The sequence below is a fragment of the Trichomycterus rosablanca genome, chromosome 20 (genome assembly GCF_030014385.1).
Source record: "Trichomycterus rosablanca isolate fTriRos1 chromosome 20, fTriRos1.hap1, whole genome shotgun sequence".
NCBI classification, from domain to species: Eukaryota; Metazoa; Chordata; class Actinopteri; order Siluriformes; family Trichomycteridae; genus Trichomycterus; species Trichomycterus rosablanca.
Window position 1 is genome coordinate 25,128,175 of NC_086007.1, and position 15,818 is coordinate 25,143,992.

The window sequence follows — 15,818 nt, forward strand, 5'->3', positions numbered from 1 at the left end:
AGCTTGTATAGCAGTGTAGATTTACTGTCTTCTGAAAATAACTCAACACACAGCCATTAATGTCTAAATGGCTGGCAACATAAGTGAGTACACCCCACAGTGAACATGTCCAAATTGTGCCCAAAGTGTCAATATTTTGTGTGACCACCATTATTATCCAGCACTGCCTTAACCCTCCTGGGCATGGAATTCACCAGAGCTGCACAGGTTGCTACTGGAATCCTCTTCCACTCCTCCATGATGACATCACGGAGCTGGTGGATGTTAGACACCTTGAACTCCTCCACCTTCCACTTGAGGATGCGCCACAGGTGCTCAATTGGGTTTAGTCCATCACCTTTACCTTCAGCTTCCTCAGCAAGGCAGTTGTCATCTTGGAGGTTGTGTTTGGGGTCGTTATCCTGTTGGAAAACTGCCATGAGGCCCAGTTTTCGAAGGGAGGGGATCATGCTCTGTTTCAGAATGTCACAGTACATGTTGGAATTCATGTTTCCCTCAATGAACTGCAGCTCCCCAGTGCCATCAACACTCATGCAGCCCAAGACCATGATGCTACCACCACCATGCTTGACTGTAGGCAAGATACAGTTGTCTTGGTACTTCTCACCAGGGTGCCGCCACACATGCTGGACACCATCTGAGCCAAACAAGTGTATCTTGGTCTCGTCAGACCACAGGGCATTCCAGTAATCCATGTTCTTGGACTGCTTGTTTTCAGCAAACTGTTTGCTGGCTTTCTTGTGCGTCAGCTTCCTTCTGGGATGACGACCATGCAGACCGAGTTGATGCAGTGTGCGGCGTATGGTCTGAGCACTGACAGGCTGACCTCCCACGTCTTCAACCTCTGCAGCAATGCTGGCAGCACTCATGTGTCTATTTTTTAAAGCCAACCTCTGGATATGACGCCGAACACGTGGACTCAACTTCTTTGGTCGACCCTGGCGAAGCCTGTTCCGAGTAGAACCTGTCCTGGAAAACCGCTGTATGACCTTGGCCACCATGCTGTAGCTCAGTTTCAGGGTGTTAGCAATCTTCTTATAGCCCAGGCCATCTTTGTGGAGAGCAACAATTCTATTTCTCACATCCTCAGAGAGTTCTTTGCCATGAGGTGCCATGTTGAATATCCAGTGGCCAGTATGAGAGAATTGTACCCAAAACACCAAATTTAACAGCCCTGCTCCCCATTTACACCTGGGACCTTGACACATGACACCAGGGAGGGACAACGACACATTTGGGCACAATTTGGACATGTTCACTGTGGGGTGTACTCACTTATGTTGCCAGCTATTTAGACATTAATGGCTGTGTGTTGAGTTATTTTCAGAAGACAGTAAATCTACACTGCTATACAAGCTGTACACTGACTACTCTAAGTTATATCCAAGTTTTATTTCTATAGTGTTGTCCCATGAAAAGATATAATGAAATATTTGCAGAAATGTGAGGGGTGTACTCACTTTTGTGATACACTGTATATAGATTTTTTGTGTTTTTTTTATATTTAGCTTGTTTTTTATACTTGTGAATGTTGTATGTATGTAACAAGTTTTTTGTCTGATGTGACCTGCTGTAACAAAGAAATTTTCTGCAAAGGAACTATCTATCTATCTATCTATCTATCTATCTATCTATCTATCTATCTATCTATCTATCTATCTATCTATCTATCTATCTATCTATCTATCTATCTATCTATCTATCTATCTATCTATCTATCTATCTATCTAGATCAGGGCAACATTTAGGGATTTGAAGCGTTCAGAGGACCCCAAGGAAGAAGCTTGGCAACATTTTGACCCTTCCTATAGTTGGACATGCAGCCAAACTGACTATCCAGGCAATAAGGGTCTGTGTGGAGTTATTCTCAGTGTAAACCAGGCCGTTCTCTCCCAAATACCTGTACAGCTATTGTCGTGCCTGTCATGTTCATGACTGAGTTCTTCCCGAGGTAGAGAAATGAGCAGTGGAGCTCGCCGGCCGCCCACACCGCCTCCCACGCTCACGAGTCTCAGGCAGATAGCAACATCTCCCCACAATAAATCCTGTCACTGGATCCGCGAGTCAGCGCCGGCTGTCAGCATTATTGTGAGTTGCCAATGGCAACGTGAAGCATTTTTGCTTTTTTCTCTCCTGTTTCGGCGTTGCTGGGGCCTTCGCTGCTCTCCCAGACTGCTGCTGACACCTCCGTCTGAAACCGAACCTGTTCGACTCAGAAACACATGGTATTTATGGAAGCTGAGATCACATGTAATCTTTACTGAGAGTGTTGTCATTACACCTGCTACAGCGTCAAAGCTATGCAATGTTAAAAACGAGTGACTACATTTTTAGTTCTATATGATTCATTACCAATCCTATGATTTTTGCAAGTGCTTTATCAGTTACACTGTTGAAAGCACCTACTATGGGCACGCAGGCACTTAAACTGGACAACTGATCAGGTGAATCCTGTTTGCTCCAAGATCATGCAGACGTAGGGTGGCCACATTCATAGTCACAAAAAGAAGGACATTACACCCCAAAAGAAGGACGTCATACCAGGAACAGGGGGACATGATACTGCAACACACAGAATGAAACCATAACCCCAGTTTTTGACCAATTTAAGCAAGAATTCTATAACAAATTACTGTTTTACTCACCATGTTGTGTCTACTTTTGATATTTAAGTCTGTTACTCGCTGCCTCCAAAAGTTTACTAATTGACTCAAGTAGAGGTGTATGCAGAACAGAGCGAGCGGGCGAAACTCAACCACCCAATCACAGACTAGCATTTAGAGGGCTTCTGCGATTGGCCAGTGGTGGGCGAGCATTTGTTTTGACATGTACCTGAGCCAATGACAGATAATATTGATCAAAAATGTAACCAGTTAATTCCAAAAGGAGGATTTTTAAATAGCGTTGCATGGGCAGAGGACTGGCAGCTGAAAAACCGGACTGTCCGACCTAAAGCCAGAGGCTGGCCACCCTATGCAGACGATTGGGCAACAGAGGAACAAATGGTACCACAAGACTTCTTCAGAAGTCTTTTGGAGTCCATGTCTGGCAGGTCACATCTGACAGTTAATTATTATTGGTGGTCCTAAAGTTCCTGCCCATTGGTGTGTGTACAGGATCACAAAATATCACATATTACAGTTGCGTGTGTGATTATAAAAACAAGATACACAAGGTGAAGTATGGATGTGAGATCATATGTTTATTTAAGGCATTACAGTTATTTAAGAAAACATAACAATGTTGATATTTATTGAAAAATAGAATAACATTTTTTTGGCCAAGAAATGAAATCTATGAAGTCTGAAGTTTATACTGGTCTGTGACATGGTGGGTCAGGTTCCACTGGAAAACAATGGATGCATACCAATCCATTTCAGGGTTTTATCTACCTTGGGACAGTAGTAGTATAGTGGGTAGAGCTTTGGACTATCAACTTACAGGTGGAGAGTTCGAATCCTGGCTCTGCCATGCAGCCACTGTTGGACCCTTGAGCAAGGCCCTTAACCCTCTCTGCTCCAGGGGTGCCAAACAATGACTGACCCTGCGCTCTGACCCCAGCTTCCAAACAAGCTGGGATATGCGAAGAAAGAATTTCGTTGTAACGTACGTCTGTATGTGTATATGACAAATAAAGGTATTATGTTCTATTCTATCCACCCCCCTATTCACCACTACGTTAGACAAAGCCACTTATGTCTGTGTAGACACCCTGCCAGCTGATAGCACTGATTTGCTGATTTGAACCCATAATTGACCAAAGCACCACCAGAGCACCCAATTAAACAAATATTAAATAAAATAAACGTAATAGTGGTCGGGTATGAAGGTTCAAGGGTTAGTGTAAGGGTTAATTACAACCCAAATGTTTTTAGCGCAAACTGTTTTAGTCTTATTTTCTAAAGATTACCTTGATTTAAAAAAGAAAGATTTCTTTTATGGTAATGAAGGTTTTTACAGAAGAGCTGAGGAGTTCTGGAGAGCCTTGACTCATACAGCTTGTTAACTGCACACCAAACTGTGTCCTGTGTGCCCATTTCCAGGGGATTAGGCTGAACCCCGGTGGGCCGGCAGAGATGGGGCACAGTTGGAGGGTGAATGTTTTTCAGCAACAGCAGGTCCATTCACTGAGGGCTCTTGTTCAGATGAGCTCACATGTGACTTCAAGGATTCTCGAGCTGCCTTTTATGCAGCTTTTATGTTCTGCAGTCGGGTCGAAGTTCCTACCCGGGAGTCTTTCATCAAAGATGGGCGCGGACCTTATTTATGAGCAGGACAGTAAATCAGTTTCCTGTACTTTGTGTCAGGGTGGAACTCATCCATGGGAACTGAGCATGACAAGAAGAATCGTTGTTTCAGTTCCTGTTTTTAATATAAGAAAAAATACTAAACAAAAATTGTGTTTTTGGACACCACAGAAGAAACCACTGCGCTATGAAAAAATAAAGACATACACCATACCAAAAGTATGTAGACACCCTTCCTAATTATTAAGTCCAGGTCATCCAGTCCTACCTATTGCTTTACCTATAACAAGTGCATAAAAAATTATATAAATTTCCAGATGTGGCTACAGTTTGGGGAAGATCCTTTCCTGTCCCATTATGCCCCTGTGCAAAAAGAAAGGTCAATAAAGATGAGTTTGGTGTAAAGGAACTCCAGCAACTTGCACAGATCTCTGACCTAAACCCAATGAACACATTTGGGATAAATTGGAATGTGGACAGCATGTCTGGCCTTTACGTCATGAATGCTATTTTGACAGAATGGGCACAAATTGTCATAGACACACTACAAAAACTTGGGAAAAGTTTAACAAGGTCATATTTGGGTGTCCACATACTTTTGCTCGTATAGTTCAACAAATTCTTTACAAGTTTAGATCACTGTGAGAGTTTTGAAGTCTATTCGGACTAGCTGATCATGTCACAGCCCTGTGTTTTATAGAGAAAAGACACACACACACACACACAGACGCCCCTTGGTAATAGACATGCAGTGTGTAGAAACACTTACACAGAGCTGTTCACTGAGGGGTGCTGAGTGTGGGGCTCAGAGCAGATTCGAGTCCCGGCTGGCAGGGAGCTTAGTGTGTTCACGCAGACGTGCCTGGAGTGGCCAAACCATGCTGAGTTCAGGGGAGAAGAGCTCAGCGCTGCTTCCAAGATGATGGCGGAGAGGCAGGCTTGCTCCAGAGAGGCAGGAGTTTCTTTACTTTTCCAAAAACTTTTCATCCTCATCTTTCTTCTGGCAGGTAAGAGCAGTGACGTTATACCATTATAATATTGTGCAGGGTGAAGCGGGTCAAACATTTAACAGTGACAAATTACTACTTACAGTACCATACAAAACAATTACGATAATTAATGCTTTACATTTGGTGTTAGATGATTCTTCTCTTCCATTAGTACTACTACTAATAATAATCATAATAATAATAACAACAGCCTTTTGAAACTGGACCTTTTTGGACTTACACCATATATCACAGATTAATGGTACTAAATTAAATGTGCACACAATCACCTATCTGAGCAAAAGTTTTCATACTTGCACACATTGTATTCAGGATATGCACCTCTCTAGTTTATATTGAGACCTTTCGGAATGGGACATCATGTGGAATCAGTTTTGTGTAGTTCGAAGCTTACATGTTTACATACTCACGCCGGGCGTGTTCATGGACTAAAAGTGAACATGATGACCTTGACTGTTGTGGTAGCCTAGTGAGTAGAGCTTTGGGCTATCACTTGAAAGGATGGTAGTTTGAATCCCAGCTCTGTCATGCAGCCATTGTTGGGCCCTTGACTCGGCTCCAGTAGATCTGTCTGTCTGCCTGTTTGACTTTTAATCTGTTGTTAGAATGCAAAAAGTTCACTGCATTTTGGACGTTACTTGATCAGCAGATCTCAGCATTAAAGTCTCTGCTGAACTGGTTAAATTAAATGCATTGTGGATAAAAGCTAAGCAGACGTTATGGAAGCGAAGACCCATTAGACATAGCCTGGCTCCAACCACTACTGTTGTGTCATTGTGTTTTTCCTTGATGAGTGAAATCACTAAGCCCCCAGTGTCCACTCTTCACCAATCACACAAGAGCATGGCTCCGACCCAGCTGGCCCTCGTCGGAGGAGAGCGAGCCCACAATCCTGGCCTTTGTTAGCTGCTCTTGGCGAGCTGTAACACAGCGGACTGTTACCAGGGTGATGGAGACATGCCACACTGACTCGCTCTATACAGTCCTGCTATGGGACAGGATTTGGGCCTGCTGGAACATCCAGATGGCTCAGTTGCAAAAGTTTAATGTGTCATTAAGGGTACCTGTGTGTCCAGATTTATTTAATTGTGCTTTATTTTTTTACTCATTCATCAAAATCATGGCGGCACGGCTTCCGGGTTCGAATCTTGGCTCTGCTACCAGTCGACTGGGCGCCGTCTAGCAGACAAAATTGGCTTTCAGTCTGCTGGGTGGGAAAGACCGGACTAAGGGGTGGGGTTACCCTTGGTTGCCCAGGGTGCCTGTACAGAAAGAGGAGGAGTGCAGAGATCTGGGCTTGACTCTCTGTACGCGAAGCCGAACTTAAACGCAAATTCACAGAAGTATGGAAGAATAAGACGTGATTGGTGGACTGCTCACACGTCGTAGGGAATATACACCCTCCTTGGACGCCGTCTGGGTCCCCAGCAGCGGATTGGCTATGCTAAATTGGGGGAAAAAGGGGGTAAACTGCATTGAAAAAATACTCAACAATAAAATGACCAGCACAATAATAAGGGCTGCTTTATTATTTGCACATCATGTGTCAGACAAAATGTAGCGGTTTTAACAATCCTATTTTGTTTTTGTTTCTGCGCTTGCATCAAGGCGTCCGTGGAGTGAACATCACCAGCCCGTTTTCGATAATCCGAGGCACTCTAGGCGGCTCGGCCCTTCTCTCCGTCAGCTACACCAGCACCAGCTCGGACCGGCCCGTCATCAAGTGGCAGCTGAAGAGGGACAAGCCCGTCACGGTGGTGCAGTCAATCAGCACAGAGGTCATCGGGAACCTGCGGGCCGAGTACCGCGGTCGCATCATGCTTTTCGAGAACGGCTCCCTGCTGCTCAACAACCTGCACCTGTCGGACGAGGGGACCTACGAAGTGGAGATCTCCATCACGGACGACACCTTCACTGGGGAGAAACACATGAACCTTACTGTAGATGGTAGGTAGAAGGGGTTACTTCTGGGATTAACCACAGTCAGAACCAGTCAGATTCTCACAATTTCTTAGAACCTCGAGCTGTAACACAAGCTTAAAAGTGAAACAGGAGAAAAATCTGAAGGTGAGTCTGAAATAAATCAATTCAGTTCTTGTTCTATTCCCTCACAGTTCCAGTGTCCAGACCATCTGTGCACTTGGTGGCCTCGTCCGTGCTGGAACTGACCGAGCTCTTCACACTCAACTGCACTAACGAAAGCGGTACGAAGGCCACCTACAGCTGGCTGAAGGGTGGTAAACCTCTGACCAATGACTCACGCCTGTTCCTGTCACATAACCAGAAGGTCCTGACCATCTCTCGAGTGCTGATGTCTGATGATGATGTTTATAGCTGCACTGTGGAGAACGCCATCAGCAGCATGAAGAGCCCGCCTGTCAGACTCACTGTGTACAGTAGGTACCACGGTTATGCTGACAACTCACCTCAAAAATAAACAATTATCTTCTTTCTTTGCTTTCTCCTTTACATTATATTTATACCGTATATTATACTTTTGCACACCTGTTAGCAATGGGTGTGGCTGAATCACAGAATCTTGATCATTAAAAGAGGTGTTTTTTTACACTTGGACCTAAATGTATAGACATTTCTGTTTTTGATTAATTCACAGTGTTTATAGCACCAATTATTCACAATGTGGGGATTGAAGAATTTGGATTAAAGAGTTTGGTGAAGGCACCCAAGTGGCGCAGCGGCATATTCCGCTAGCACACTCCTTGGTTCAAAACTCGGCGTTGCCACTGGTCGGCTGGGCACCATCTAGCGGGCATAATTGGCAGTGCCTGTAGGGAGAGATGACTGGACTATGTTGGCAGGGTCTTCAAACGCTGTGTAAGGACCCTGATTGACTGATAGAGGTGCCTGTGCAGAGTGCATGGGTGGAAAAGGGTTCCGTTACGGCCTGCGCGCGGGTCGGAGGAGGCATGAGCAGCAATATACCCTCCTCAACTGCAAAAAATCGGGGATCCCCAGCAGCGGAAGACAAACTGACTACGCTAAATTGGGAGAAAATGGGAGAAAAATGCATAAAACATATTGGAAAAAAAAGAGTTTGGTGAAAACAGCTTTTCGTCAAGTAAAACTTGCTCAGTAATTGTTCCTACTCTTCATCTTCCTCCTCCTCACAGATCAGACACACAGCAGTGAACCCAGTAGGGTTCTGCGTTCTGCCCTTTTAAAAGCCCCCCAAGGACCATCATTCATTCTAGCCTTTATAAAACCTTTAAATCCTGTAAATCAGACAATCAGACCTCAGTTTGAGCTCTTAATCTCAGCAGCACCGTCGTTAGCTTTTTCTGAACCCAGTATTCCAGAGTCGCTGCACTGTTTAGCCAAGAAAAGTGATTTAATTTTACAGCAGAGTTACATTTATGTGGAGAGAAACAGATCCAGCGTGGTACATGTACTGAGGAGAAGAGACGAGCACCATGACAACAGAGTTCTTTGTTTTCCTCTCTGTTTTTCTGCAGGACGGAGTTCTCTTTACATCATCCTTTCCACTGGTGGCATTTTCTTGCTCATAACCCTGGTGACGGTGTGTGCCTGCTGGAAACCTTCCAAAAAGTACCTCTTTTCTCCTCACTTATTCTCATTAGCGACTGAAGCGGAATGATAATTAGTCTGCATGCTCGCAATACTGTGCTTAGGAAAGGGTTGAAGGAAATAAACCAAAAATATTTTCATAAATCAGGGCAGATTAAGCTTATCTAGATTGTGTCTCTCTTTTGAGGATAAATTAAAAATGTTATGACCCCCATAAAGCGGTGGTAACATAGCAGTTAAGCTACTGGCCTGGTAATTCCTGGTTCAAGCCCTTAGGCCAGGTTGCCATTATTAAGCTTTTGAATAAGTCCCTTAGCCCTTATTTGCTTGGATTGTATGCCATCACGTTGAACAAAAGCACCCGCTAAGTCAGGGTTTTTTTAAGTACACAAGAGTTGCATAGAAAAATAATAGTAATTCAATAAACATGTACGCGAACGCCCCCTTGTGGAGGCTATATGTTACATCTTGTATAGAGAGGATAAGATGCATCGTGTTGTCGATTGAAAAAGGTTTAATAAAACCCTGTGCTAAATGTCGTACATGAGAATTTAATGACTTACACGTTTTATTCTGTTTTGCAGAAAAAGGCAGCAGTCTGTTAGACAGAACAGGCAGAATGTCGAGCAGATTAATGGAAATCATGAAGGTAACGTTTCAGTTTCTACACTGTTTAGAAATCTGGCCAAAAGTATGTGGACAGCTGGTGTGCATACAATAATATACAGTAATCAATCATTTTTTACCATAGTGGCAACAGTTTGGGGAATTCCTCTTCCTCTTTCGGCATGATTACACCCCTGAGCATAAAGCGAGCTCTATAAAGACATGGTTTGACTAGTTGTGTGCAAAAAAGCTCTAGTTGCCTAAACAGAGCCCTGGTGTCAACCCAACCCAACCCAATACTTTTGGGATGAATTAAACTTAGACTGTGAGAAAGGCCTTCTTTTCCAACATTAGTGCCTGAGCTTAGTGATTCTATTGACTGAATGTGCACAAATTCTTACAGACACACTCCAAAGTCTTGTAGAACGGCTCCCCAGGAGGAGCATTCAATATAAATGCAAGTGGGATGTCCATCTATGAATGGGATGTCCAACAAGCAAAAAAATGTATTTAAAATGCATGTTTGTTGGTATTAAATATAAAACAACACATATTTTTATTAACGACACCCATAAATAATCGTACTTTGTAGCTTCAGTAGACGTCGTGCCAGGAAGGAGTTATCAGAACCGCAAAGGCCCTGGTGGCTTATACGTCCTCAAAGAAACAGTAAGTACAATTTTAAGTGTTTTTTTTTGTCTACACATCACTAATAGACTCTTAATTTCCTTTGGCTCAGTTGAGTTCACTTTGTTCTTCCCTGAACCTTCTGCAGGACTTTGCTGAAGAAGAAGACGAGGAGCTCTGTAACTACATCCACCCTTTAGATCCACACAGTCCTCCATGCTATCCCAACACATACTCCCCTCCAGACGCGTATACCTACTCGGGACGGAGATATCCTCGCACCCCTGTTTCGTCTCCCCCCATGACCCCAACTGGGACCCTGGTCTCGGCCCCGGTCTCAGTCCCGGCCTCTCCATCACACATGAGAAGTTTAACACGGAAGCCCCGGCCTCGACTTGCGAGCCCAACTCCTTCACACACAGACGAATCACACAACATACTGGAGACGAGCATTCAGAGCCACATATGACCACCTACAGCAAAGCAGCGCTAGAAGATCACTTATGAGCTGGGCTCCGTGTGCATAGTGAGGAGCTAAATCCAAAACTCTGGACATTACGACTTGGCCTAGTCAGTGCATCGGATGCAGCATGAAGAAGGGTGGGTGGGGGTATTAAAACACAGATGAGTCTCCACTTTTGCATGAACGTCAGTACTTTTACTTTATGCAATGTCTCCAGCAGTGATCAGTGTTAAGTCCAGGGCCGTTGTCAGCACGGTTGCACGACACCCACACTGGTTTATAAGGACTACAGGCTAACACACCTCCTCCGACACACGTGAAGCTGTCGGCTGCATCTTTACACCAGCCAGTGGTGGATTCTTACAGAGAGCCAGCACATACAGAGGACCATGCTACTCTCTTTGTATTCTTCTGCCGCTTATGCCTGGGAGTCACTGTTGCAGTAGCAAGAGTCGGGGTTTCTGTGCCTTGGATGTTTTTAAACATCTCAGTAGCTTGCATATCCTATGAATTACATGATCACACTTTCATTTTATCTAATGAACTTCCGTTGATGTTATACACTCTTTATATTCTCTTAAGAGCCTAGATCATAAGCCGACGCATGTCGAAAGAAGCATCTACTAGCCTCAGACCTTCCTCGGCCAGTGTGGGTTTGGTGGAGGGATCTTGAAATTACTAGACTTTGAGAAAAGATAAAATGTAAAAAATGATGGTTTTTGTTTTGCAGTGCCTTTATTGCAATTTAGAATCCACATCGTTTGTTTTATACTAATTTAATGAACACTCGAAACATTTTAATTTTTGTAATGTTAGCGCAATGCAAGACACCTAATATAGTCAAAAACCACTGAAATAAATAAAAACATTTTGTGATCTTCTGCGAGGTGTTCATTTAAACAAGCTGCCAAAGTCAGAACACTGAAGAGAAACAGTTCAGTCTCAGTGACTGAGCCAAAAACTTTAAATATACAATAGACATACAGAAGTGTACAGAGTCTTGTAAAGAGCGTGTACAGTGGGGACAAGAGCCTTTTATTTAGAATGTACCTCTAAATTAATCAAAAGTGGGTTCCTAAATTGTATTTCTTGGTATTTGATGTGCCCCCCTTTTTGCTGTAATGACAGCATGCGTTTTATCTCGAGTTGCTGACTTTTTCAGGCATCATGAGGGTTGTGTTAGGCATTCTGAGCAGCTTGCCATATTGTGAAAACGTCTTCATTTCTGTGCTGTCCCTTTTTCTAGCTACTTCCTCCATTGTGGGCTGCAGATATTTTTGTGTCTTTCATTTCTTACTTTGTTTCTGTTCTTTTGGCCACTGCATTAATTTTCTCATTACCTTTTGTTTATGGCTTTTCAGCCAGAGGATTTTTACCCTGCTAAAAGCATCCTGCAACTTGGATTCATTTTCATTAATTGCATGTGGTGAGGTGACTAGACAGGAGACTAGTTTTCCATGCATGGTGTAATGGGTGCAGTTAATCTAGCTCTATTTAAATGTTTTTTGTGTGTTCCAGTCATTTTCGTTACAGAAAATAACATTTGCAGAAAGCATTAAAATCTCAAACCTTTACCAGAGCATGATTTTTTTTTACTTTGACCATATGGCTGGGCACGCTGTATAAAATTTATTTATCATGTTTCCCTTTGGAAATTACAAATAGGTAGGCAGGCAGATGGATGGATAGACAGACAAACAAATTCACCCTACTCCAAACGTATTTCGATCATACATTTACTACACGTTTAACTTCTTGTTATAATCACGGTGTATATGAAATGAAATTGATGTGCAATGTTTGAGAGACAGTGTTTTCACAGAAGCGATAAAAAATTAAAAATAAAAAAACACCAGGACATTTAATCGACTCAAACACTAGAGGGCGCCATTTCGTCGCTAATGAGTCCCTTTGTATTATAGCGTCTATAGCGCTAGTTAAGTGGGTGAGGAATGGGTGAGGTGAGGAACGTCCAGGGTCAATCCTGCTTTGCGTTCAGTGCTTCTGGGTGGACCAGCCACAACCCTGACCAGGTTAATGTGGTTGGTTAACAATAGAATGAATAAAAACTTGAAGAATCATGAAGGAAATGGAGTGAAATGTAGGTTACTAATAATTTATGTCATTTTGAACATTTTAATGCACTGCTGAATGTAATATATTTTTAAAATTGATAAAGTAACAGGCACTCAAGTGGCACAGCAGTAAATCTCACTAGCCCACTACTGCTGAGATCTAGAATCCTAATACAGGAGATGCTAAAGACCAGTCGGTGATCTAAACTCACACACTCATCATCTAAACTTGGCTGTGTCTGAGGGTGGGATGATGGAGACCCCGTGAGGGATTGGCAACCCTTGTACTGCATTGCGCCCAGTGATTTCAAGGAAAACGGACCTACCTCATCACTTGGCTGGTGATGAAAGGCTGTGTCCCAAATAGTGAATACTATATACACATATTGTGTAAGAGTGCCATTGCTAGTACACTAAACTGGCATGCTGTTTAGAATAGCAGCCAAAATGCTGGATTTTAAGATTTTTGGGTTTATTTGCTTTCCTCTTTTATCTGTCTGTGACAATTAAAGCTAGCTGTTATTAGCAGTTAGCTAGCAAAGCTGCTTTCCCCAAATTGTATTTTCGTAATTATTCTGAGGCTATTTTAGGCTATTTTAGGGCTTCTTTGGCATTAAACCATCCAGGATAGCTATTCTTCTCTTTATATAAGTAAATACACCTTTATGACTGCACAAATCACTTAAAATTACCATGTCACAAAGAGTTGGGACTACTACGCTTCTAATTATAGCTGACTTTAATGATTTCCAAAAGGCTCAAAGTCATTATTATGGTTGAAGAACTCTCCAAAGGAGGCAAGTTAAGTTTGTCGAGTTCTTCATTGTGGTCGAAAGTACTGTTTATATTGTTAAGAATGGCCCCAATCAAGCTTAATGGTACAGATTAGATTATGTATCATCAAAATAATCAAGTTTGGTGGTTATTAATAGCATTTGTTGGTCTTTTTATAGTAGCAGAAGTGATGTTTTTCTAAAATGTGTGGCTCTCCAGTGATTGTAGGATATTTTATGGGACAGAACTGAACCTGGCCTCAGTGTTATTTAGATCACAAGAACACTCAAGGATCTACAGCAGAAGACTGCATTTATTTATTTTCATGGTTTTTTTAAGCTTTTAAGCTCTACTCATGTTGTAAAGATGAAAAAGGGATAGAAATATCGAAGAGTGAAGAAGATAAAAGGAGCCCATCAGATAAGTCTTCCATATTCCTAGCTTCATCTGAATCTGAACCCTGCTGTCTCTTTCTTCATAGAGCTCAAACTCATTATCAGGATAATGTCTTTCCTCTCAGATCTGCATCTCAACACCTTTTATAATTGAAATGTGACTGGACGCCTCGTCTTTGCTTTCTGATTAATCGCAGCCTCTCGTATCCCTAATTAAGTGAAGTGTGACTAATCTTGTGGATTGCGTAAGCGTTTTTAGACTTGACATGTTGTACCGTGACTTTAACACCGTAAGGCTCCTGGCCCTGTCGAAACATCAAACAAGAGACGACTTTAGTAGGTGAATTGCCAACGTAAGATTTTGAAGATCTCAGGCTCTCATATTGGGCCAGTTGCCAACAAACTGGTGTGTGATTATTTGCCAGTTATTTACAAAGGCTGACATGTTTTAGCCTTAGTTTTTAGTTTTAAATGTTGGCGGATTAGTTGGCAAGGTTTCACACAAGAACCCAACATGCGTCTAAAAGTTGTTATGGACTTATCAGTGGAGGACTTATCTTTTTTAATGTAATTTGCATGTTTTACCAGCCACACTGGGTCCGGTGTTTCTAGAATCACTGGCCTCTATGCAGTAACACACCCTGGACAGGACGTCAATCCATCGTAGGGCCTCGTTGTGGCTGAAACTCACATAAATTAAAAAGATTTTTTAGGTGTGTCCAAATATTTTTGTCCATATATTGTATCATACAGAACTGAAGGAGGAGTAAAAAGTGATTTTTGGGTGAATAGAGGTGTGTGTAGCTCCCACAGGAAGGAGGTTCATTAGAGAAGGTCTCGTGAGCAGGCTCACTCTTGCCTCCACTGCTGACACTTTGCTTCTATTCTCAAAAGGGTGTTAATGATCCAGCCGTATGCGCCAACAGTTCAATCAAATGAGGTGTGATAAAGCACAGCTTATGAGTGGGGTTTCTATTTTTGGAGGGATTTCGGAAGATTTGTGCTGAGTGTGTACGCTGCTGCTTGAGCGACATCCTGTCCTGGTCTGCATGTTTCGGAGATCTGACAAAACCATGTGTCGTCTGGGTGAACGGGGTGGGGAGATCAGCTGAGCTGAACGTGTCGTACTTTATTGTTAAAAATAAATTAAACTTATTGTTTAACAGGGGTGTATTTGCATCTTTACAGTGCAGTGAAACAAGTATTAATAGTTGGATTACCTCTCTTATGATTTAATGAAAGAAAATAAAATGACATAAAAAATACATAAAATAAAAAATATATATGTAATTATATAATATATTATATTTAATTCAAATCAGTGCAATATTTGTTAAACTTTGTGCAATATCTTTTTAAAACAGTGCAATATTTTGTAATTTTTTATATATCTTTTTATTTATCTGTACATTTTTTTCCCTATTTTTTAATATATGTATAAACACTCTTATATCTCTACATTTTGAACACTGCTGTATATATACCTACCTACCTGCCTACCTATCTATCTATCTATTTGTAATATCCAAAGGGCAACACGATAAATACATCTCATACAGCATGCCATACATATATCCTTCCTTCCTTTCTTAGATTTGCATTTAAATGACAGGTATAATAATTAATCCAATAAATTAAAAAGAATTTACCAAGGGGAATAGGCAAAAATTAAACCCAAGAACCACAAAGTAACACATAGTGTGTGGGTTTCTATCAGGTAATCCGGTTTTCTTCATGCTCCCAAAAAATGCTCCCAAAAATATGTCATTAGGTGAATAGCTGATTGTTTATTCGGCCCTAAAATGAATCTTGGTCCAGCTTGGTAGGAAAGAAATTATAACCTGACACCTTTAATATTGTAATAAATGTAATTTTTGTGTAACAGTTATAAACTGAAGACAGTGGAGAAGTTGGTTGGGTGCCGTAGAGTAAAATGGGTCCCAAGGACCTCGGAGCAGACCTGTGTATATTTTGACATGAGGAAATAAAATAAGATGCAGTTTTGTGTCCACAATTTTTTGAGCCACGCTCATGCATTAAACTATCAACACTCCACATGCAAACCACACACCAAG

General features: G+C 42.1%; 1 protein-coding gene across 1 annotated transcript; it reads left to right on the plus strand.

Annotated features, from left to right (window-relative positions):
- The first annotated feature begins 5,082 nt into the window (after positions 1-5,082).
- Positions 5,083-11,377, plus strand: hepacama (hepatic and glial cell adhesion molecule a). The gene is made up of 7 exons (XM_063017172.1): positions 5,083-5,254; positions 6,866-7,204; positions 7,372-7,653; positions 8,731-8,824; positions 9,388-9,452; positions 10,002-10,078; positions 10,185-11,377. Exons 1-7 carry the CDS (start codon positions 5,167-5,169, stop codon positions 10,503-10,505), a joined length of 1,266 nt encoding a protein of 421 aa, XP_062873242.1. The 5' UTR covers positions 5,083-5,166; the 3' UTR covers positions 10,506-11,377.
- The last annotated feature ends 4,441 nt before the right edge of the window (positions 11,378-15,818 follow it).